Source organism: Dama dama, chromosome X (genome assembly GCF_033118175.1).
Source record: "Dama dama isolate Ldn47 chromosome X, ASM3311817v1, whole genome shotgun sequence".
Classification (NCBI taxonomy): Eukaryota; Metazoa; Chordata; class Mammalia; order Artiodactyla; family Cervidae; genus Dama; species Dama dama.
The window spans coordinates 38,885,194-38,908,335 of record NC_083714.1 but is presented as its reverse complement, the minus strand read 5'-3'; the positions used below and the strand labels follow the sequence as shown (position 1 = coordinate 38,908,335).

Sequence of the window (23,142 nt, the reverse complement as noted above, 5' to 3'; positions counted from 1 at the left end):
TACCATAAACTGGGTGATTTCAATAACAGAAATTTGCTATCGCACAGTTCTGGAGACTCAAAGCCCCAAATCAAGGTATTGGCAATGCTGGTTCCTTCGACAAGTTGGGAGGGAGAATGTGTTCCTTGGCTCTCTCCTTGGCCATCTTCTCCCTCTGTATGTATCTCTATATGTCCAAATTTAGCGTTTTCATTAAGACACCAGTCATACTGGATTAGGGCCCACTCTTCATCATCTCATCCTAAATTGATTACCTCTGTGAAGACTTTATCTCCAACTATGTTCACATTCTGAGGTACCAGGAATTAGAATTTTATCGGTTCCGTCCAGTCCAGCTGCTATAACAGGATTCCATAGACTGGGTAGCTTATAAACAGCAGAAGTTGATTTCTCCATTTTGGAAGCTGGGAAGTCCAGGATCAAGGCAGGGGCAGAGTCAATGTCTTATGAGGACCCCCTTTCTAGTTCATAGATGGCCATCTTTCCCACATGGCAGTAGGGGGAAGGGAGCTCTCTGGGGTCTCTTTTAGAATTAAGGGCACTCATTTCATTGATGAAGGCTCCATCCTCATGACCTAATCACCTCCCAAAGACCCTACTTCCACAGACCACGACACTGTGGGGTTAGGATTGCACATATGAACTTTGGGGAGACACAATCCCTAAGCCTACAGCAGACTTTGACATCTGAATTTTTGTAGGACACAAATAAACCTACAAGTTACTTGCCATCCCATGTAGCTGTCCTCCTTACTGTCATCAGATCCGGAAACATCGTGCCAGACCTCCCTGTATGAATATCCTCAACATCCTCTCAGGTTCTAAAAAGCTGGGCCAACTGCTACTAAGCAACCCCTGCCCCTGGAATGGCTCTCCTGGACTCACCTGGACCCTTAACAGCCCACATCAGGCCCCTGACACTATCCCCCACGTGGATGCTCTTCTCACCCTGGCCTCAGCTGACACCACATAATATAGGACCACAAAAGCTCCTCCAACACAAACACCTACATTGCTTGGCCCCCGCTAATAGCTTTTGGACTGAATTGGTCAGCGAGAGGAGAGAAAGAAGAAACCTGGTCATTTGGGGTAGCCCTCTATTCCTTGTTTGTGTTTCCAGTTCTTCTAGTTTCTTTAAATATACCAAAGAAGGACGTCCCTGGTGCTCCAGGGGCCAAGACTCCAAGCTCACAACGCAGGGGCTCAGGTTCCATTCCTGGCGAGGGAACTAGATCCCACATGCCATAACAAAGACCCAGATGCCGCAAAAAAGGTCAAAGATCCTCTGTGCTATAACTAAGACCCAGTGCAGGCAAAGAAATAAATCAGTGTTTTCTAAAATCTAAGTCAAAAAATACATACCGAAGAGATCAATTTTACTTTCTAGGTCTACAAAATGAGTGGAAGAATACATTTCTTATTCAAACAAAAGCAGACATTTCCAGTATCTGAGGGCTTTGGAGATTTGGTTTTGCCACTTGTTTCTGCTATCTCTCACTCAAGAGTGTTTTTTCCTTCTTAATTGTCATGTCGTGTTTATTGATGACTTACACGTAGGAGAAGCCTGGAAATCCTGCAATCAGGGTGGCTTCCTGGAGGTGCCAAACCAGATGCCCTCCCTACTTCGGTGACAAAAGCCTTCCATCAGGTGAGCTTCAGTTGACCACAGAAGTTCTGCAACAGGCAGATGTGAGCAGCAGTGAGCCTAAAAGCAAAAACGGACACACACCCATGGGCCCGGAGGTTGGAGAGAAACGGGTCAGTCAGAATCACATTCAGCCAAACAAAATAAAAACTCCTCATGGTTCCAGTCATGGCAAAACAGCAAATAATAGAAGCAGTTTGTGGAACGGTATATCAATGCTATGGGGTGTTCCAGGCCCTTCACATGAAACTGTGTAGTAGGAGTTGGGTTGAAAGGGATCCCTGAAATCATGACTCACAGAAACTTTGAAAACCGTTGTTTTTGGAATTTTTCCTCTCCCTCTGGGGATCCTAGTAAAAGCTGAACCCCTAGGAAAGGCAGGGAGGGTGCCCTGACATCATGACAAGGAAGGTCGTGGGCCACAAGAGGCTGTCTGGCTAGATTCAGGGGTCACAGGCCCAGCCCAGATCTCTTAACCTTGCCCGTATTCTGCTCCCTTTGGTCCCCCTGCAGGCCACACTACCACCCCTCACTCACCCCGAGTGCTCTTCGTGCCCACCCTCTTTTTGATCCCCCACAGACAGTCACCAAATCCATTCTGCCCTGGACTCCCACTTTCATGGGTCCCCACCCCTCCAACCCCAAGGCCGCCACCCCAACTCCAATGGCCTGCCCTCTTTAGCCTTCTGATGGCAAAGGCCCTGCTTCCAGTGCCCCGCTGATCCCAGAACCTAGTTCTCTCTCCCTGCTCCTGCTGTGTCTGTCTCATGGCAGCTGAGAGCATCTAGTCCCCCCATGGTCAGTATGAGGACAATATGCAACTCTGTTGTGAGTTTCACAGCACGGCTCCTCTAGGACACAACCACTTGTCCTAGCAAAAGATTTGGGAATTTTGAAAGTTCTGCCTTGGGAATAAAGCCTGCAGTGGTAGCTGCTCTTCTGTCTGAGTGGCTACAATATTCCTTCCTCAGACTAAGGACCATTACTGAAGAAACCACCAGGGGGCAACGATGCTCTATTTAATTCTAATTGCCTCATTATAAAAGTGGGGGACATTTGGAAAATATAGAGAGACCAATAGTAGAAAATAAAAGCCATCTGACACCTTGTATGTCAGATAACCATTCAGAGCTTAACGGCATTTTGCTTACATTATTTTTCCCATCTACTTAAACATAAATAAAATGTCAATGTAACATTTATCCACACACTCTCTGGCTTCTACGTTGAAATAACATCTTGTAAAGATCTTTCCAAGGTGTTATTTATTCTTCTATGGCATTACTTTCTAATATTTAATTATTGCAAAACACATGGACAGTATACTTCACAGAGGTTCAATTTCTATGCATACAGTAGAGAGGAAAAAGAAAGTTCCCTCTGCCCTTCTAGATTCTTGACTGAGACTCCCCCCTCCTCTCCATAATAAAAGACAAATACACAGGAGAACAACAAGTTTAAAACCATAGATACCTCCTGTATACACTGCAGAGACCTAGGAAACCTGAGGAACTCACCCAAATGGCCCAAACTACCACATTAAGTACCATCTCCAGCTAAAGACAAAAGCAGGTGTTGGGGGTGGGGGGCGGTTAGGGGAGGGAACCAAGAAAGAAATAGTAAACGAGGGTGAAGTTGCAATGCAAACTTAAGTCTTTCTCCACTGATAAAGAGTTTCAGGAGATAAAGTCATCCATCCCCCACCCCCCCCCCCCCCTTTCTGAGAGCAGGAGACACCCTTACAAATGGAGGTTTCCCTTAGAAGTGTAAAGGTATCTTATCAAAGAGTAACTTCTACTTGGTTTTCAGAGCTTCTCCTCTGTCTGTAACATCTCAGAAATAACCAGCCCCTAATGATCAATATGCCAAACAGGCATATTCTGGTGTGGCAAGCTCTGCTCTCCCTTCAATACCACTGATAAGCCCTTTAGTTTAGGGGATCAATGACCAGAAGAGGTATTGCTGGCTCAAGGGCAAGCCAACCAATCCTTTTAGGTTTGGACACCTATTGCCAAGTTGCTTTCCAGAAAGACTGCTCTCTCTGGAAGTGTGAGAGAATGCTGCTGTGATCTTGTCATTGGCAACACTGGTCCTATCTTTTGAAGTCTTTACCAGTTTGACGGGCAACGTATTTCTTCACAGGTGTTTTAAACTGTGCCTTGTCAATCAAGTGTAAAAGACACATTTACTGAGCACTGATTCACTGTCATACCTGGTGCACACGAGAACCCAGAAGGGGGTAAGACAGATACCATGCCACTCTCCCCAGTCTCCGGTTCTAAGGAGATGAGCTGTGCTCAGCTGCTCAGTCGTGGCTGACTCTTCACTACCCCGTGCATGGTAGCCAGCCAGACAGACTTCTCTGTCCCTGGGATTTCCTAGGCAACAGTACTGGAGTGGGTTGCCATTTCCTACTCCAGGGGGTCTTCCCAACCCAGGTATCGAACCCACATCTCTTGTGTCTCCTGCATCGCAGGCAGGTTCTTTACCAATCGAGCTATGAGGGAAGCCCAAAAGGTCGTGAACCCAAAACTAGATTTAATACATGATCCAACTTTTGTTTCAATTTCTCCCAGAAACGTGATCTTAATCAACATGTCTGGATTTACCAATAAGGTAATCTGTCTACCATAAGCTCTGTCTATCCCCCTGAGGAAGAAAAGGCCATCTGCATGAAAAAAACAAACCAAAAACCCCCCTCCCTTTCCTTGCTCCCCTAATCACCCCATATCCTACATTTTGAAAAGGACAAATTCAAAGCCCCGCCATTCTGTCTGGGCTGGCAACTGAAATGCTCCCCTGGCCTTGCACTAAGAGGTGGCCTGCCTGTTCCCTATTTCACCAGGAAAGCAGATACTAATGCAGCAGACCCTGTTAAGGGACGTTCTCTCCCTCCACTGCAAGGTTAGCGCGGCGCGTGCGCCGTGGGGGCGCGTGCGCCGTGGGGGCGCGTGCGCCGTGGGGGCGCGTGCGCCGTGGGGGCGCGTGCGCCGTGGGGGCGCGTGCGCCGTGGGGGCGCGTGCGCCGTGGGGGCGCGTGCGCCGTGGGGGCGCGTGCGCCGTGGGGGTACACCAGGATAAACCGCTGCTTGTGATAAGGACCTTGCAGAAGCAATCAGCCCGTGTCCCTGAGCAGAAGCCCCGGACCCTTCCACCATCCTTAAGCGGAGTCACAGAGTCGAGGCTTCAAGAGTGAAAATCTCTAATGATAGTGCGCAGTCTTCTTTTAGAAAACGTGAAATGAGGAAGCCTTCGTCCTCCAAAATTCTTCCCTTACTACCTTTCTTCTCACTGCTCTTTTCCTGAATTCCTGAGTAGCCAGGACACAAGGTGAGTTCCGGAGGGTTAACTTAACCTTCTAATGTCTTCAGCAATTCATCATATTTAGGATCAGTTCTGTCATCTTAGACTGGCATTTGGTCTGTAAAAGTATTGGTGGACAACATCTATTTTCACACCTATAATTTTTTTTCTTTACTTGCTGCAAAACAACTTCAAGGCAACATCAAAAGAAATACTTGTGTTGGGTGAGAAGCAAAACAAGGCGAATAGTTCATCCCCCAAACGCAGCAAGTGCAGTCATTTTTCCTCACTCTTTTTCCGTTTGGACTTGCCATCTGATTAACACAGTAGCATCTAGAAGATTTGGATAAATGTTGCCGTTGGTGGTAGTGTCAAAGATAAACAAAGCCAGACACTAAAGTGGTCAGGACAGATTTTAATCAGTAACATAATATTGCAACACAGAGAATATTCCAGCGTGACCTTTGATTTGTACAGAAGTGACTGGGTGTTTTTACAGGGAAAATGAAGGAACAAGGAAGGGTGTAAGTGAAGGTTCAGTAGAGTCAGGCAAGTGAAAAATTACAAAAAGTGGAAAGTTGTTTGAAGGGAGTCAGTGTGAAACCCATCTGGGTTTATTAACTGGTGCCTGTCAATATGTAGGTCCTCCCCTTCCAGAGAACCTGGGAGAAAGGGACGCTATGTCCTGCTGTTGCCTGGAAGTAACAGTAAATTATTTTGGCAGCCTTGAGTTTTCTAACACAGGCATGTTGAAGGGGACTAAGGTCATCCTTGGGAGGAGACCCTGAGCTGTTTCCAACTATTTTAGTATTTGTTCACATCTTTATTGACCAAGTTCGAGGCTTAAGTGAGAAGAGGGCTCAGAGGAGACTAGCTAGAGTTTGGTCGAGGAGAGCACCTTTATCAGCAGACCACAAGGCTTCAGTGGTATGTGACGCCAATCACAAGCCCACACGATAGAGCAGAGGGGATCTCATAGGCCAAGATGCATGGAACTGCCTCATGTGGGATGGGAGAGCAGGGCCTGAGCCACCCGCAGGGTGGACCCTCTCTCTTTCCTCTCAGTTCTGTCTACTCATGCACACAAAACAAAGTTCTGTTCTGGTGAGAGTGAACCGGCAAGACAACTTTGACAGGGAGCAAGAATTTAGAAAACAGTGGACAGCCTGCAAAATGTGTATTGGAGAGAGCCCAGATGCTCCTTCCTCTGTGCCCTGCTGTCCTGAGGACAGCTTGTGGATGGTTTACATTAATATATGCCCATATAGCACTCAGGGACTTTGCTCTACCCTCCTGGAAAACTCCCAGTTACTGTCCCCACTGCCAGCCTTGGAGAGGATAGGATCAAGGGCTATCGGTCTTTTGTGTCACATGCAGATAACATGTCAGTATTTTCCAGGTTAGCTTTTGGGGTGGGGATGGAGTTGTGGGTGGGGTAGACATACCTTCCTGAACTCGTGCTCAGGAGCTCTGCTTGCAGACTGCCTCAGGAGTCTACATATTTCAGAGTTCTCCAGGAGATTTAAGCTTCCAGGCTTCCAGATATGGAGGTTTCAAGGTTCCAAGAGCCTCCTTGACTAGGCTCAGAACTCCTGCAGTATCCACACCACCAGCAGCACCACATTCTGTAGGTCAAGGCCAAGTCACAGACCAGCTCAGACTCAAGAGCCTAGAGAAATAGACTCTACTTCTTGATGGAACGACTGGCATAGTCCCAGTGCCAAGGGCTGCACGTCTAGCAATGGAAGGAATTGTTGGAACCTTCTTTGCAGTCAACTGACCAATCTACCTAGAACCAATATTTCACCATTCCAGGTGCTAAGGAATTGTTATGGAGTACTTGGCATGCAAGCATTCACAGCTCCTCCTTTAGCCATTTTAAAAGGACGTCCAAATGATCCTCTCTGAAGAGGCTGGCTTCCCATGTTTAATCACTGATTATCACGGTTAAATGGTATGTTCAAGAAGCAGACCATGGGCTGGAATTGCACAGTACAATCAGTCATACATAAATACGTTAATAGTCATTCTTGCTTTTACACAACAGAATCAACTCAACTAGTTTAAATTAGCAAATACGTATTAGAGATATATTAGGTTATAATCTGTGGGAAAGATAGTGGAACAGACTCTAGGTTCGGCTTCTTGGACCAACTCTGGTGGATAGGCAAGGGAGAACTTAGAAATCACTGGCATCAGATTGGCAGAACCTAAGTTATGTGTCTAAAGCTTAGCAGCAAGGGAAGCTAGGAAAAGCAGGGAGTTTAGCGAGGGAGGAGGGCATACAGTTCTATGGGTTTTAATAGATTTTTATACAGTAGCTGTATCACTCCCCAAAGAACTTCCTTCTACCATTGCTTTATATTGATACCCTCCCCCAGCAATATACTCTGGCACCCACTGATCTCTCCATAAGTCTAGTTCTGTCTTTTCAAGAAAGTCATATAAGTGGAATCATATAGTATGCAGCTGTAGTGACTAGCTTCTTTCACTCAGCACAGCTTTGCAGTTCATGCAACTTGTTCAGTATATCAAGAATTCATTCCTTTTTATTGCTGCATCTCAGTGTATGAAAGTGCCAGTGTTTGCTTATCCTTTCACTGGTTGAATGATATTTGAGTTGTTTCTAGTTTCTGGCAATGATGAATTGAGCTGCCATATGTGTGTGCAAGTTTTGGTGGGAACACACGTTTTCAGTTCACTTGGGTAAATACCTAGAAGTGGGATTGATGAGTCATGTGGTGCATGCATGCTAAGCTGCTTCAGTCGTGTCCAACTATTTGCAACCCTGTGGACAGTAGCCTGCCAGGCTCCTCTGTCCATGGGATTCTCCAGGCAAGAATACTGGAGTGGGTTGCCATTTCCTTCTCCAGGGGATCTTCCGACCCAGGGGTCGAACCCGGGTCTCCCGCATTGGAAGCAGACAGCTTTAACCTCTGAGCCACTGGGGAAGCCCTTGCTATTTTAAGGGATGCTATTGTAAACATTGCCTTATATATGCTTATCTGCTTTTGTGCTCATGCTTTAGGTGAGAATTCTAGAATTGGAATTGTATCAAAGCCATGAACATTCTCCAGACTCTTGATGAATTTTCTCAGATTGATTTTTGGAAGTTATATAAATTTCCACTTCTGTTAATAAAGTATAAGGCAGCGCATATCATTACACCCTCGCTAAAAGTAAAGTATTACTTTATAACCATTGTATCTGACAAACAAGAAGGATACCTAACAATTCACTTCATTTTCATTTCTTTGATTTCAAGTAAGGTGAAGACTTTTCCATTTGTATTGTTTTTCTTTCGTCTTTCCATGTATTCTGTTCCTTACCTTTGCATAGTTTTTCCATGACCATTATTATGAAGATGTTCTCCTGAAAGTTCTACTGTTTCACGGTTCACATTTAGATCAGCAGTTCATCTGGGAAATAATTTTTGTGTAAGGTAAGACAGGGATCAACATTCACTTTTTTTTCTATTTGGATATCTCACTAAGGGTCCCCAGCCTCCGGGCCCCAGACCAGTACCTCTTAACTCCTTTGAGATCAACGGTGGCATTAAATTAGGAATACAGTGCACAATATATGAGATGCGCTTGAATCATCCCCAGACCATCTTCCAACCCAGGGATTGAACCTGGGCCTCTTATGTCTCCTGCATTGAGACATTGCTAGCATTGCTAGTGGTTCTTTACCACCAGCGCCAGCTGGGAAGCCATGTGGTAAGTGTATGGTTAACTCTGTAAGAAAGCACCAAACTGTTTTCCTGAGTGGCTGTATAATTTTGCATTCCCCCAGCAATATGTGAGAGTTCTGGTTGTTCTCACCAGCATTTGGTAGTGTCCGTATTTTTAATTTCAGCCATTATAACAGGTCCTGCTGTGGACTTTTTTCTGTGTGTCTCCCCAAAATGTACATACTGAATCCCTAATCCCCACTGTCTGGTATTAAGAGGTGGGGCCTTTGGAGGGTAATTAAGTCATGAGAGGGGAGCCCTTTGTATGGGATTAGTGCCCTTATAAGAAGAGATAGGAGAGAGCTGGCTTTCCCTCGCTGCTCTCTGCTATGTGAGGCTACAATGAGATGATGACCATCTTCTCCGTAGAGGTATCTCATAGAGGGCTGACTTTGCATGGGAATTGTTGAACCTCTAAAGGAAACATGTTGAACATCTTTTCATGTGCTTATTCTCCATTGTATATTCCTCTTTGTGAAGTATCTGTTTGAGTCTTTTGCTCACATGTAAATTGCATTGTTCTACTGTTGTATTGAGAGTTCTTTATAATATTTTGAGTGAGTGCTTTGCCAGATATGTGATTTGCAATATTTTCTCTTGGTCTGTATCTGTTGTGAGAGACAATTCACCGTGGGCCGGATATGTCCCTGCACGTTCTTTGCTGGGTGAGGCCCTAACCATGCTTTCCCCTGGCCATCTTTCACCGTGAAGGATGTGCTGACTCACCCCAATAAGGAACAGGCTTGCTCCTCCTTATTGTGAAAGAAACAAGGGACTTCCCTGGTGGTTCAGTGGTTAAGAATCAGCCTTCCACTGCAGGGGAAATGCTTTCAATCCCTGGTCAGGGAACTAAGATCCCACATGCCATGGAGACACTGAGCCTGTGCCCCGTAACTCTGGAGCCTGTGCACCACAACTAGAGAGTCCATGTGCCACAACAAAACATTCCACATGGTGTAATGAAGATCCCGCATGCCACAACTAAGAACTGACTCAGCCAAATGAATGAATAAAACATTTAAAAAAGAAAGCAGTGAATCTGCCAAACTCAGCATTTCCTCTTGGAACACAGTCCACTGTGTGTGCAGGCACCCATGATGGACCCTTTGCATCCCCCCATGGGACTTGGGTGCATGACGCTGGCACAAGTATCACAGGAACACTCTGCTTCTACTTTTTCAGTGCGTAATAAAGTGCTTTGTCTGATTCTATAGCCTTGTGTCTTCTTTCAGCATCCATGAAACATGTATATACAGCAGGTTAACTTGTTCATATGTAAGTAGGATAAAATCTCAGATCCTGCACAGTGCTTGACAGCTTTGGAGACAAGGGTGGGAGGCTGACAGAGACAGGGATTTCTGGAAGATGAAAGATAAGGGCCCACACAAGCCCAGTTATAGAATATGAGAACACTTCTGGGGATCCAGTAGAGAATGCTCTTGCCCAAGTGGTGAGTAAGTGAGAATGAATTAAAGATCCCTCACTGTCCTACCTGTTAATGAACTGTTGGCTAAAACAAGATGTACAGCTTGAGAGTTGTTGAGTTAAGTTTATTTGGGGCAGCATGAGGACTGCAGCCCAGGAGGCAGCATCTCAGACAGCTCTGAGAGACTGCTCCAAAGCGGCAGTGGGGGAAAGTCAATATACAAGATTTTGGTGAAGGGGGAGTTCAATACCACGAAGCACTCATTTTACAAAAGGATTTTTGTTAGTCCTGAGGATCTGATATCACCATGAATGGATTTAGTGCTTCTCTAGATATGAGGCGATGCAAGGATTGAGATCATAAAATCTGTTCCTAAAAACATCCAACTATTTAAAGACCTTTCCCATCAGATTCCCTGAAGCACAGAGTGCCTCACTCCACTCTACACTCCCTCAGGGGTTGTTGAAGGTCAACAGCTAAAGCAGCATGGGGTTCAATCTCCTTAGAGGCAGATGGCAAATGCCTTTGTTGTTCAGTCATTGGCAATGCTCTTGGAAAGTGCCAATTTGTAGTTGACACGGCCCCCTTGTGGTCATAAATCCGACCATACTTTGGGAGGCATTTCATGACCACGTTGTCCCGCATTGCTGGGAAGGCTCATTCCCAGTTCTGGAGAAGGTTTTTGTTGACAAGACACTCAATGTGCTATTACTGGACTAGGTCTTAATAGTCAAAGATCTCTGGACACCTGTCTTCTAGTTATGGTCCAGGAAAGTATTCCCTCTTGTTGCATCTTTTCATACCTGCTGCTGCTGCTGCTAAGTCGCTTCAGTCATGTCCAACTCTGTGCGACCCCATGGATGATAGCCCACCAGGCTCCCCCATCCCTGGGATTCTCCAAGCAAGAACACTGGAGTGGGTTGCAATTTCCTTTTCCAATGCATGAACGTGAAAATCGAAAGTGAAGTTGCTCAGTCCTGTCTAACTCTTAGCGACCCCATGGACCACAGCCTACCAGGCTCCTCCGTCCATGGGATTTTCCAGACAAGAGTACTGGAGTGGGGTGCCATTGCCTTCTCCACTTTTCATACCTAGAGTTACACTATTAAAATCATTCATCATATATTGAGCTATACATTTGATCAGCTGCTTCAAGTCCAGTCATCATTTTCATTGGAGGCTCAGTCACACACTTGGTAATACAATAAGAATCTTGTGAAACAAAATACAAATGATATAGTGGAATTAAAAGTAAATATTTTAGCCATGAGCCGCCTACACCAGTTTTTTTTTAAAAGATCGTCAAGACTAGGGAATGGGTCACTTAAAGCAGAAATCTGATTTTTCATGTGGTTCAAATGTGTTACATTAAAGGATGTACCACGTATGAAAATCTGGCATTCAGATTGAATTATAGCACAGATATCCCTGTGAGATCCTATAAGGTGTCAAGGGCCTTGCAGTTGTGTAACAATGCCTTTCTCATCATAGAGATCTCAGAATTCAATAGGCTAATAAGGATTTTTACATCTATGTTCATCAGTGATATTGGCCTGTAGTTTTCTTTTTTTGTGGCATCTTTGTCTGGTTTTGGAATTAGGGTGATGGTGGCCTCATAGAATGAGTTTGGAAAGTTAACTTCTGCAATTTTCTGGAAGAGTTGGAGTAAGATAGGTGTTAGGTCTTCTCTAAATTTTTGGTAGAATTCAGCTGTGAAGCCATCTGCTCCTGGGCTTTTGTTTGCTGGAAGATTTCTGATTATAGTTTCGATTTCCGTGCTTGTGATGGGTCTGTTAAGATCTTCTATTTCTTCCTGGTTCAGTTTTGGAAAGTTATCCTTTTCTAGGAATTTGTCCATTTCTTCCAAGTTGTCCATTTTATTGGCATAGAGCTGCTGGTAGTAATCTGTTATGATCCTTTGTATTTCAGTGTTGTCTGTTGTGATCTCTCCGTTTTCATTTCTAATTTTGTTGATTTGGTTCTTCTCCCTTTGTTTCTTAATGAGTCTTGCTAATGGTTTGTCAATTTTGTTTATCTTTTCAAAAAACCAGCTTTTAGTTTTGTTGACTTTTGCTATGGTCTCTTTTGTTTCTTTTGCATTTATTTCTGCCCTAATTTTTAAGATTTCTTTCCTTCTACTAACCCTGGGGTTCTTCATTTCTTCCTTCTCTAGTTGCTTTAGGTGTAGAGCTAAAGCATTAAAAGAATTCATTTGAATCAGTTCTAATGAGATGGATGAAACTGGAGCCCATTATACAGAGTGAAGTAAAGCATAAAGATAAAGACCAATACAGTATACTAACGCGTATATATGGAATTTAAAAAGATGGTAATGATAACCCTATATGCAAAACAGAAAAAGAAACACAGATGTACAGAACAGAATTTTAGACTCTGTGGGAGAAGGCGAGGGTGGGATGTTCTGAGAGAACAGCATTGAAACAAGTATACTATCAAGGGTGAAACAGATCATCAGCCCAGGATGGATGCATGAGACAAGTGCTCAGGGCTGGTGCACTGGGAAGACCCAGAGGGATGGAATGGAGAGGGAGGCAGGAGGGGGGCTTGGGAGGGGGAACACATGTAAATCCATGGCTGATTCATGTCAGTGTATGACAAAAACCACTGCAATACTCTAAAGTAATTAGCCTCCAACAAATAAAAATAAATGGAAAAAATATAATAATAATAAAAATAAGCTAATAGCCCAATTACTATCATTTAAAGCTTATGAAAGTTGTTAAGGCATAGATATGGTCAGTTACATCCTCCAACCCCATTGAAGGCACACGCACACACACACATGCAAGCTGCTAAATGGTCATACCAGTAGAATACACATTTTGACCCATTGCGATCATACCAATGGTAGATTGGTTAGGGTCACCTCTAATTCATTATCATGTATGACCTTAAATTCATGGGAATCCCAGGCTACACCTTCATATCCATCCCTGTAGATGTGAAGGCCATAAATTAGTTCCACAAATCCACTGAGTTCCATACCAATCACGCTCTCTAAGGGTAATAATAGACATAGTTCAGAAAGCACCCAGGCTTGTCTCATGAGTACCAGGTTGATCAGTTTTAGTATGATTTAACACTTCTCAACATAGAGGAGCTTTTAAATGACCATAGCCTGATATTAACCATGTAGATCCACCCCATAATTGTGGGGCTTTACCTTTTCATAGATGAGAGGTTAATTTTTTTAATAGAGACTTAGCTCATCACTCTGATTGAGTTTAAATGACCCTAAGAGAAAACTTAAATCTATGGCCAGCACCCCCAGAGCAGGTATCATTAATTGGCCAGGTGAGAGAATCCCATCTAGTAATATCATGAAGCTAGAACAGGACTGAACACTCATCTGAAATAAATTTCCTAGTGGGTATTCCTAGAGAACAGAAATCCACCAAGGTAACCCAGAAGTACTAGACAAAGGTAATTGGCCACAACCAAACAATTGGATTGAGTTTTACTTTTTCTTTAAGGCCAATCAGATTAGAGCTCATTTACAAACTGATCTCAGCAATCAGCAATATTATCAAAAGAAACAAAGACACACACTGAGACATACATACATCCAAACAGACACAAGAGACCCTATAGCTTTGTTTTCCAAACTTAGTTATGCATAAAAAATGGTTGGAGTAAGATTTTAAAAGGCTTTGTTCTCCTTTTGTACCTTTTGGTTTCAGGAATTAGACATGGTCTAGATCCAGAGACATCTGGTCTAAAGGTATAGAAGGACTTATTTCCTCGGGACAACAATTCTTAAAAAGATATTTTTTCTTCAAGCTTCCTCTGGACTCTAAAGAACATTGTGACCACATTGTCAAAAATTGTATTCTTTTTTTGTGACCATAGTTTTATAGCCGAAATTTAGACCAGATAGTGCTCAACTTGGCCCTGATGACAAGGGCAGATTGGTCCCAGCAAGGACTGTCCCTCTGGGGAAGTAGGGGTCTTGGTTTAATCAGCCCCAGGCTGTTGATTACAGGAGGAAGTCCTGGACATAAGGGAACTTCAGTTCATTTTCCTATCCTATGTCAATAAAGATCTAATAGTTTCAGGCCATTTTTCTTGCCATTGGATCATAGCTATAGATTAACCAATCATTTAAAAATATTTTCCCAAAGGGTTCCCAGGTCGGGTGTGGAACCTTAATTCACATATTAGCTCAAACAGTTTGTATCAGATGTCTGTGCACTCAAACCAAACCAACAAACCAAACCAAACCAGAACTTCACCAGCCAGGAGTCACACTCCAAATGAAACAAAAGGCAAAGAGATGCCCGGAAATCAAAAGCCAAGTGGCAAGAGTGCCCCAAAAAGATGGTAAAGGGATGCCACAAAATGAAAAGCCAAATGGCATAAATGCCAAATGTGACTTCCCAGTTCAATTAGACCTGCAAGCTGGCAAAGTCAGTCCTAGCAGCCTTTTAATTCTGATAGATTCAAGCAATTTCTTGTTGATTTTCTGGGAAGAAGTTGCTCTATCATTTCTGGTTTTAGAAGCTGCTAGAAAGCAGTCAAAGCACAGCCGGCCTTTTCTAATTGTGCATGTAAAAATACCAATTTTAGACTATCAAAAGAACCCAAGTTTGGCCATTTTAGGTTGAGCTCTCTCTTAGTAGAATTTCTCCAATTAATTAGGTTGTTGCAACTATGAGCTCCATATGTATTGTACATGAAACTGGCTAGAGAGTTAGAGGCTGACTTTCTGACACCCCTTTATTTCTGTTGAGAGATCACTAGTGAACTTGTGTAGTGGGCCCATGTGCTGCTTGTGAGCCTAACTCTTTCAGGAGTTACCCCAGAGTCATTTCAGCTTGTCTTTATGTGTCTCGGATTCTGCCTCCAGCAATCTAAGACCATTATGGCTGCTCAGGTCGCTGAATGGCCAGTTCTTATGTCGGATCCCCGGACGAGCAAGTATTTTAATTAATGAGTGGGTTTCCCTATGGGCCCACTGCACGGTATGAGGACTAGGCCTCCACCACTCCCATAAATTTCTCAGTCACCTGAGAAAACCGAAACCGGCCGGGAGGAGTCTGATCCCTTTTCTTCAGAGCAAAGCTCTCATGTATTTTCCTCACTTTTATCCTGACAAATTCTATAAAGGCAGTCAAACTGAGGAAAAGTGTCAGATCAGCCTCTTACTTAAACACTCAGCCAAGACCATTCAGTCCCCTCCAATGGAGTGACCTTGGCATCTTTCAGCCAAGTCCTGGGTATTCCTTGATGTTTTCCCAATCGAGCCCCCCCCACCCAGTACCTTTCCACTGGGTGGGCAATTCTCCTGGCATCTTTCAGCCAGCCCCCCACCTAGCATCTTTTGACTGGGTGGGAATTCCTCGGTATCTTTCAAGTGAGCCCCACTCAGTGTCTAGACCGGGAGTGGGTATCCCCAAGATGTTTCAACTGGGCTCCCCCTAGTATCTTTCCTACTAGGAGGGGGCAGGTAACCTGCTCCACCACCAAATAAAACTCAGAATCTCAATCAATATGGGAGATTCAAGAACCAGGAGAGACTTACCCAAATTCGTCTGCACTCGCTGAGGAGGAGGATGGGCCTAAGGGGCAGCTGCTGGTACCAAAGCTCCAATCCCCCATGGAGTCCATTCAAAGGAAGGAAGTCCACTCTGGGTCGCTTCGTCAGTCTCCATAACTGTGCTGTTTGTGAGATTCTGTTTCCCAATTTAAGCTGAATTAGAGGCTATGTGCTGAGAGGCAGGATTGAAACATGCCACCTGATTGGTCCCTGAGTTCTTTTTTCCCCTCTCTCTCCCCTCCCTGGGTTCCATAGGTACCATCTCAAGGGAAAGGGTATTAGCATCTAGGCACTAGTTTCCTTCAACCATCTACTTTTCTTATGACTTAGTATTCATTTCAGAAGTCATCATTCTCTACGGAATTTTCAACTAAGACACAAAAATTCGTCTGCCGGATACCTTGGTCCTTATTCCCCCCAGGTTTTATTGCGATATAATTGACATCCAGCACTCCCAACGAAAGGCAATGCCAAAGAACTTTCAAATTACCACACAACTGCACTCATTTCACATGAGAGCAAGGTTATACTTAAAATCCTTCAAGCTAGGCTTCAGCAGTATGTGAATCGAGAACTTCCAGATGTTCAAGCTGGATTTAGAAAAGGCAGAGAAACCAGAGATCAAATTGTCAACATCCACTGGATCACACAAAAAAGCAAGGGAATTCCAAAAAAAAAAAAAAACCACACACACACATCTACTTCTGCTTCATTGATTATGCTAAAGCCTTTGCCTGTGTGGATCACAGCAAACTGTGGAAAACTCTTAAAGAGATGAGAATATCAAACCACTTTACCTGTTTTCTGAGAAATCTGTATGCAGGTCAAGCAGCAATAGTTAGAACCAGACATGGAACAAAGGACTGGTTCAAAATTCGGAAAGGTGTGCAGCAAGCCTGTATATTGTCACCCTGCTTATTTAACTTACAGGCAGAGTACATCATGGGAAATGCCAGGCTGGATGAAGCACAAGCTGGAAACACGATTGCTGGGAGAACTATCAAAAACCCCAGTGGTTATTTATAGTGGAGGGGGAAATGGTCCAAATACTTGCTCTGCACTCATGCTTGGGCAAGCAATTTCTCTCCAAGGATCTTAAATTCCTCACCTATAACACGAGAGTGTTGTTCTGGAATAGTAGTTCCCAAACTCAGCTCCTCAAAAATCTATCTGCTTTTAGTCATTCGTAATCTGGGGCACTCTGCCCCTAGATATTCTGGTTCAGTAGCTGTGGAGTTAGCAAAGTCAAGGCCTGGATAGGTGTGAAACAAGAACAGAAGCAATCCCCAGGACTTCCACAGGCCCCATGTAAGAAATCTGTGATGTAGATGTTAAAAGGTGCTCCTCCCACAATGGTAACCAGGTTTCCTCATTCTAGGGCTCTGAAAGCCTTGAAGAGTCTAATGTAAGTAGTGAACTATCAATAGATATTAATAGTATGCAACATTCTCAAAGGCGTTTGACCATAGAACCAACACCTACTAACAGTCCAGGCAGAACAGCATTTTCCAGATCACAGCTAAGAAAACCCTAGATTAGGTGTCTTAGCTCAGACTGTCCAAAAAAAGGATCATAGACTAGGTAGCTTAAACTACAGAAATCTATTTCTCACAAATTTGGAGGCTGTTAACTCCAAGTTTAAGGCAGCAGCATATGATTGCCTTCTCCCTATGTCCTCACATGGCTTTTCCTCAGTGTGTGTGGGCAGAAAGAGATCTCTCTCTCTCTTTTCCTCCGCTTCTAAGGCCATTGATCCTGTTGGATTAAGACTCACCCCTCACGACCTCTTTTAAATTCATCTCCAAAACTTTCTATCTTCAAATACAATCACATTAGAGTTAAGTCTTGAAAAGACTAATTTGGGGTGAGGACTGGTTATGCAACTCAGGCTATAGCACTAGAAGACATCCAAGGCCACTCTGAGTCTATATTCTAAGATTCTCAGTGAACCATTTTGTTCTGACGAATCATTGTTCACAATATGAAGGAATTTCCAGTGGGATAATAGTATAGATAACCTCAGTTCAGTTCAGTTCAGTCACTCAGTCGTGTCCGACTCTTTGTGACCCCATGAACCACAGCACTCCAGGCCTCCCTGTCCATCACCAAGTGCTGGAGTCTACCCAAACCCATGGCCATTGAGTCAGTGATGCCATCCAACCATTTCATCCTCTGTTGTCCCCTTCTCCTCCTGTCCTCAATCTTTCCCAGCATCAAGTGTTCTCAAATGAGTCAGCTCTTCGAATCAGGTGGCCAAATTGGAGTTTCAGCTTCAACATCAGTCCTTCCAGTGAACACTCAGGACTGATCTCCTTTAGGATGGACTGGTTGGATCTCCTTGCAGTCCAAGGGATGCTCAAGAGTCTCCTCCAATACCACAGCTCAAAATCATCAATTCTTTGGCGCTCAGCTTTATTTTGCTGTTGTTCTTGTTAACTAATTTATTTTACTTGGATGCTAATTAATTTACTATTCTGGTGGCTCTTGCCATACATTGACATGAATCAGCCACGGGTGTACCTGTGACCCCCATCCCGAACCCCCTTCCCACCTCCCTCCCCATCACATCCCTCTGGGTTGCCCCAGTGCACCATCTTTGAGTGCCCGGTTTCATGCATCGAACTTGGACTGGTCATCTATTTCACATATGGTAATACACGAGTAACATAGATTTTTAAACTTGGGTTTCTTCAGTGACACAGAACTGCATATATGGTGTGTGGTTTGCCTCCCATCTCATGTGGAAGACTCTCATCTGGGGGTTGATAGGGTTTTGTAAATGTCCATCTAATGGGATGTAACTGGCCCCTTCCCACAGGTCTCTGCCCTGTTTTTCCACGTGGCCACTTTGAAGCTGGGCTAACCCTTCTTCAGTTCCAGTTGCCTTCTTCTGACTTCATGGCCTCCCAGCCCCTCGCCCAGCAGGCTCGGCCTCGGTCCTGTAGGTGCCTTGTTTCTGTCTTGTTCCTTGCTGCTGTGATTCTAGATATTGCAGATCTGCTTTGGAATTATATATTATGTCACTGGGGGCAAATAAAGTCTGTGTTTCTCCCCCGGTCAGGGGTTCTTGGTGTGGTCCCCAGGCCTCATTCTGGTCTCTCAGCTGCCTCAAGCCAGCCTTTCCTAGAGCTGAGCAGGCCCCTGAGACACACACGCTCAGGTCACACCAAGCTGGTGCAGGGAGGACCCCAGGCGGCCCTTTTGCCAATTCAGACCTGAGCACAGACCTGCAGGGCTCAGGAGCCACACAGGCCAGAGCCCACCCTCGTGGTCAGAGAGACCCCTCTGCCCTACAGAATGGCCAGACTCCATCTCCAGCATCCAGAAACTCTCACTCCTGGCAGTTCAGGTGCCGTCTCGCTGGTGGACCGGCGACACCAGGACACATGAAAGATAATGCTTGTCCCAAGCCCTGAGAACACACTCCCCAGCTCGGAAGAGCCTTACTCATTAAAGTCGGTACCAAAAAACAACAGAAGAATGTTTCCGATTATAAGAGTTTTTGATTGGGCTCAGATGTACGTGGAAGGCACAGCCCCCTTGTTCCCGCTCTCAAAAGCAGCCCAGTTATTCAGGAGAGAGTCCCCGGCTGGCCTGCATAGGGTCCATCCCTTGCAGGACAACAGCTCCAGGTTTCCCGATGAGTCCAGCGGAAGTCCTTTCCAACTTAGGAGTCAAGATGCACTGGCAGGTTCCTTCAACTGGGTCGTGGCTGGGAGTCAACTCAATTAGAAAGGTTTCTTTAACGAAGCAGTTGGAAAGAATCGCTCCAACACGGCTATTCTGAGCACGCCTCGGCAGACCCTCTCCGGTGCTCCCAGGTCTCAGCTGCAGTTCGGCGCACACAGTCTGCAGGCCGACGGCGCGGGTCCTTGTGGCGGCAGCGGCGGCTCGGTCCTCGGCGTCCGTCGTTACTCGGGTCTCGGGCTCAGAGGGGCGCGGCGCCACCCCTCCGGCGGGCGGCCCGCACCAAGCACTGCTGGAGAACGGGGTAGAGGCGCTGGCAGCCCTCGAACCCCAGGTGCACGGCCTCCGCCCAGCTCTCATTCGGGCCGCCCTCCCCGCTGCCCAGCAGCCCGGCCACCTGCTTGAGCACCGCCATGAGCGCCACGCTGAGGCCGGCGGCGGCGCGCTCCTCCTCCAGCAGCGTGGGGTCCAGCAGCCAGGCGGGCGCGGGCCCCGGCGCGCGGCTCAGGCCGCAGCCCACCACCAGGTCGTACATCTCGACGCCCGCGGCGGCCAGGGCGAGCGCGGCGGCAGTGAGCGGGGCGGCCAGCGCCGAGCCGCCGTCCCCCAGCAGCAGCGCCCACACCTCGAGCTGCGCGCGCGGGTAGCGGCCCAGGCGCACGGCCGGCTCGAGCGACTCCTGCAGCGCCAGAGCCAGCTCGCGCTCCTCGCCGCTGCCCGGCGCGACACGGCGCCGGCGGCCCGAGAAGGGCGCGCGGCGGAAGTCGCAGAGCAGGCGGCCGCTCAGCGCCGCGGGGGCCTCGCAGCCCGCCCTGGCCGGGCAGCCGCCGCGCTCGCCGCCCTCGGCCTGGCGCGGGCCCGACTCGGCGCACAGCACCTTGGGGCCGCCTGCCTCCAAGTAGGCCGAACCCTTGGCCTGGCTCAGCAGCCCGGCGCGCGCGTACACCGGCCGCAGCCGCGCCGGGTCGCGAGGGGCCGGCGCCTCGCCCTCGCCGGCCGCGTACAGCTGCGGCGGCTGCGACTCCTCGGGCACGCGGATGCGGCGGTGGTCCGCGGGCATGGTGGCGCTGCTGCCGGCCGGCTCCGCGCGTCAGCCCCACCGTGCGCTGGCGCTTCCGCCCGCTAGCCTGGCCAGCCGCGCGAGGGTGCGCGGGACAGCGGCTGGCCGCTCAGCTTTCTTTCTTCCTTTTTTTTTTTGAAGGTTGTACAGGCCAATAGTTTTATTAATTTTTTTATTTTTCATTTATTTTGATTAGTTGGAGACTAATTACTTTACAATATTGTAGTGGTTTTTGTCATACATTGACATGAATCAGCCATGGATTTACACGTATTCCCCATCACGATCCCCCGTCCCACCTCCCCCTCCACCAGATTCCTCTGGGTCTTCCCAGTGCACCAGGCCCGAGCACTTGTCTCATGCATCCAGCCTGGGCTGGTGATCTGTTTCACCCTAGATAATATACATGTTTCGATGCTGTTCTCTCGAAACATCTCACCCTCGCCTTCTCCCACAGAGTCCAAGATAGTCCAACTCTCACATCCGTGCATGACCACTGGAAAAACCATAGCCTTGACTAGACGGACCTTTGTTGACAAAGTAATGTCTCTGCTTTTTAATATGCCGTCTAGTTTGGTCATAGCTTTCCTTCCAAGGAGTAAGCGTCTTTTAATTTCATGGCTGCAATCACCATCTGCAGTGATTTTGGAGCCCCAAAAAATAAAGTCAGCCACTGATTCGATCGACCCCATTTATTTCCTATGAAGTGATGGGACCGGATGCCATGATCTTAGTGTTCTGAATGGTGAGCTTTAAGCCAACTTTTTCACTCTCCTCTTTGACTTTCATCAAGAGGCTCTTTAGTTCTTCTTCACTTTCTGCCATAAGGGTGGTGTCATCTGCATATCTGAGGTGATTGATATTTCTCCCAGCAATCTTGTTTCCAGCTTATGCTTCCTCCAGCCCAGTGTTTCTCATGATGTACTCTGCATATAAGTTAAATAAGCAGGGTGACAATATACAGCCTTGGTGTACTGCTTTTCCTATTTGGAACCAGTCTGTTGTTCCATGTCGAGTTCTCACTGTTGCTTCCTGACCTGCATACAGGTTTCTCAAGAGGCAGGTCAGGTGGTCTGGTATTCCCATCTCCTTCAGTATTTTCCACGGTTTATTGTGATCCACACAGTCAACGGCTTTGGCATAGTCAATAAAGCAGAAATAGATGATTTTCTGGAACTCTCTTGCTTTTTCAATGATCCAGGAGATGGTGGCAGTTTGATCTCTGGTTCCTCTGTCTGTTCTAAAACCAGCTTGAACATCTGGAAGTTCACGGTTCATGTAGTGCTGAAGCCTGGCTTGGAGAATTCTGAGCATTACTTTACTAGTGTGTGAGATGAGGGCAATCGTGCGGTCGTTTGAGCATTCTTTGGCATTGCCTTTCTTTGGGATTGAAATGAAAACTGACCTTTTCCAGTCCTGTGGCCACTGCCGAGTTTTCCAAATTGGCTGGCATATTGAGTGCAGCACTTTCACAGCATCATCTATTAGGATTTGATATAGCTCAACTGAAATTCCATCACCTCCACTAGCTTTGTTTGTAGTGATGCTTCCTAAGACCCACTTGACTTCACATTCCAGGATGTCTGGCTCTAGGTGTGTGTGAGTGATCACACCATCGTGATTATCTGGGTCGTGAAGATCTTTTTTGTACAGTTCTTCTGTGTATTCTTGCAACCTCTTCTTTTTTTCTTTATTTTATTGTTATTGTTTTTTATTGATTTACATTAGTTGGAGGCTAATTCCTTTACAATATTCTAGTGGTTTTTGCCATACATTGATATGAATCAGCCGTGGATTTACATGTGTTCCCCTTCCTGAATCCCCCTCCCACCTTCCTCCCTATCCCATCCCTCTGGGTCATCCCAGTGCACCAGCCCTGAGCACTTGTCTCAGGCATCAAACCTGGACTGGCAATCTGTTTCACAATTGATAATATACATGTTTCAATGCTATTCTCTCAGATCATGCCCCCCCCCCCCCCCCCACCTTCTCCCAGAGTCCAAAAGTCTGTTCTATACATCGGTGTCTCTTTTTCTGTCTTGCATATAGGGTTATCGTTACCATCTTTCTAAATTCCATATATATGTGTTAGTATACTGGATTGGTGTTTTACTTTCTGGCCTACTTCACTCTGTATAATGGGCTCCAGTTTCATCCACCTCATTAGACCTGATTCAAATGTATTCTTTTTAGTGGCTGAGTCATATTCCATTGTGCATATGTACCACAGCTTTCTTATCCATTCGTCTGCTGATGGGCATCTAGTTTGCTTCCATGTCCTGGCTATTATAAACAGTGCTGCGATGAACATTGGGGTACACGTGTCTCTTTCAGTTCTGGTTTCCTTGGTGTGTATGCCCAGGAGTGGGATTGCAGGGTCATATGGCAATTCTATTTCCAGGTTTTTAAGGAATCTCCACACTGTTCTCCACAGTGGCTCTACTAGTTTGCATTCCCACCAACAGTGTAAGAGGGTTCCCTTTTCTCCACACCGTCTCCAGCATTTATTGCTTGTAGACTTTTGGATAGCAGCAATTCTGACTGGCATGAAATGGTACCTCACTGTGGTTTTGATTTGCATTTCTCTAATAATGGGTGTTGTTGAGCATCTTTTCATGTGTGTGTTAGCCATCTGTATGTCTTCTTTGGAGAAATGTCTGTTTATTTCTCTGGCCCATTTTTTGATTGGGTCGTTTGTTTTTCAGGAATTGAGCTGCAGGTGTTGCTTGTAT

General features: G+C 46.0%; 1 protein-coding gene across 1 annotated transcript; it reads right to left on the bottom strand.

Moving 5' to 3' along the window:
• Positions 1 to 1,565: 1,565 nt before the first annotated feature.
• LOC133051952 (exosome complex component MTR3-like) lies at positions 1,566 to 20,433 on the bottom strand. Its single transcript, XM_061136629.1, has 2 exons — positions 15,649 to 20,433; positions 1,566 to 1,705 (listed from the first exon to the last, which is right to left on the bottom strand). The coding sequence occupies exon 1, from the start codon at positions 20,408 to 20,410 to the stop codon at positions 19,592 to 19,594; it is 819 nt and encodes a 272-aa protein (XP_060992612.1). The 5' UTR covers positions 20,411 to 20,433; the 3' UTR covers positions 1,566 to 1,705; positions 15,649 to 19,591.
• Between the last annotated feature and the right edge of the window lie 2,709 nt (positions 20,434 to 23,142).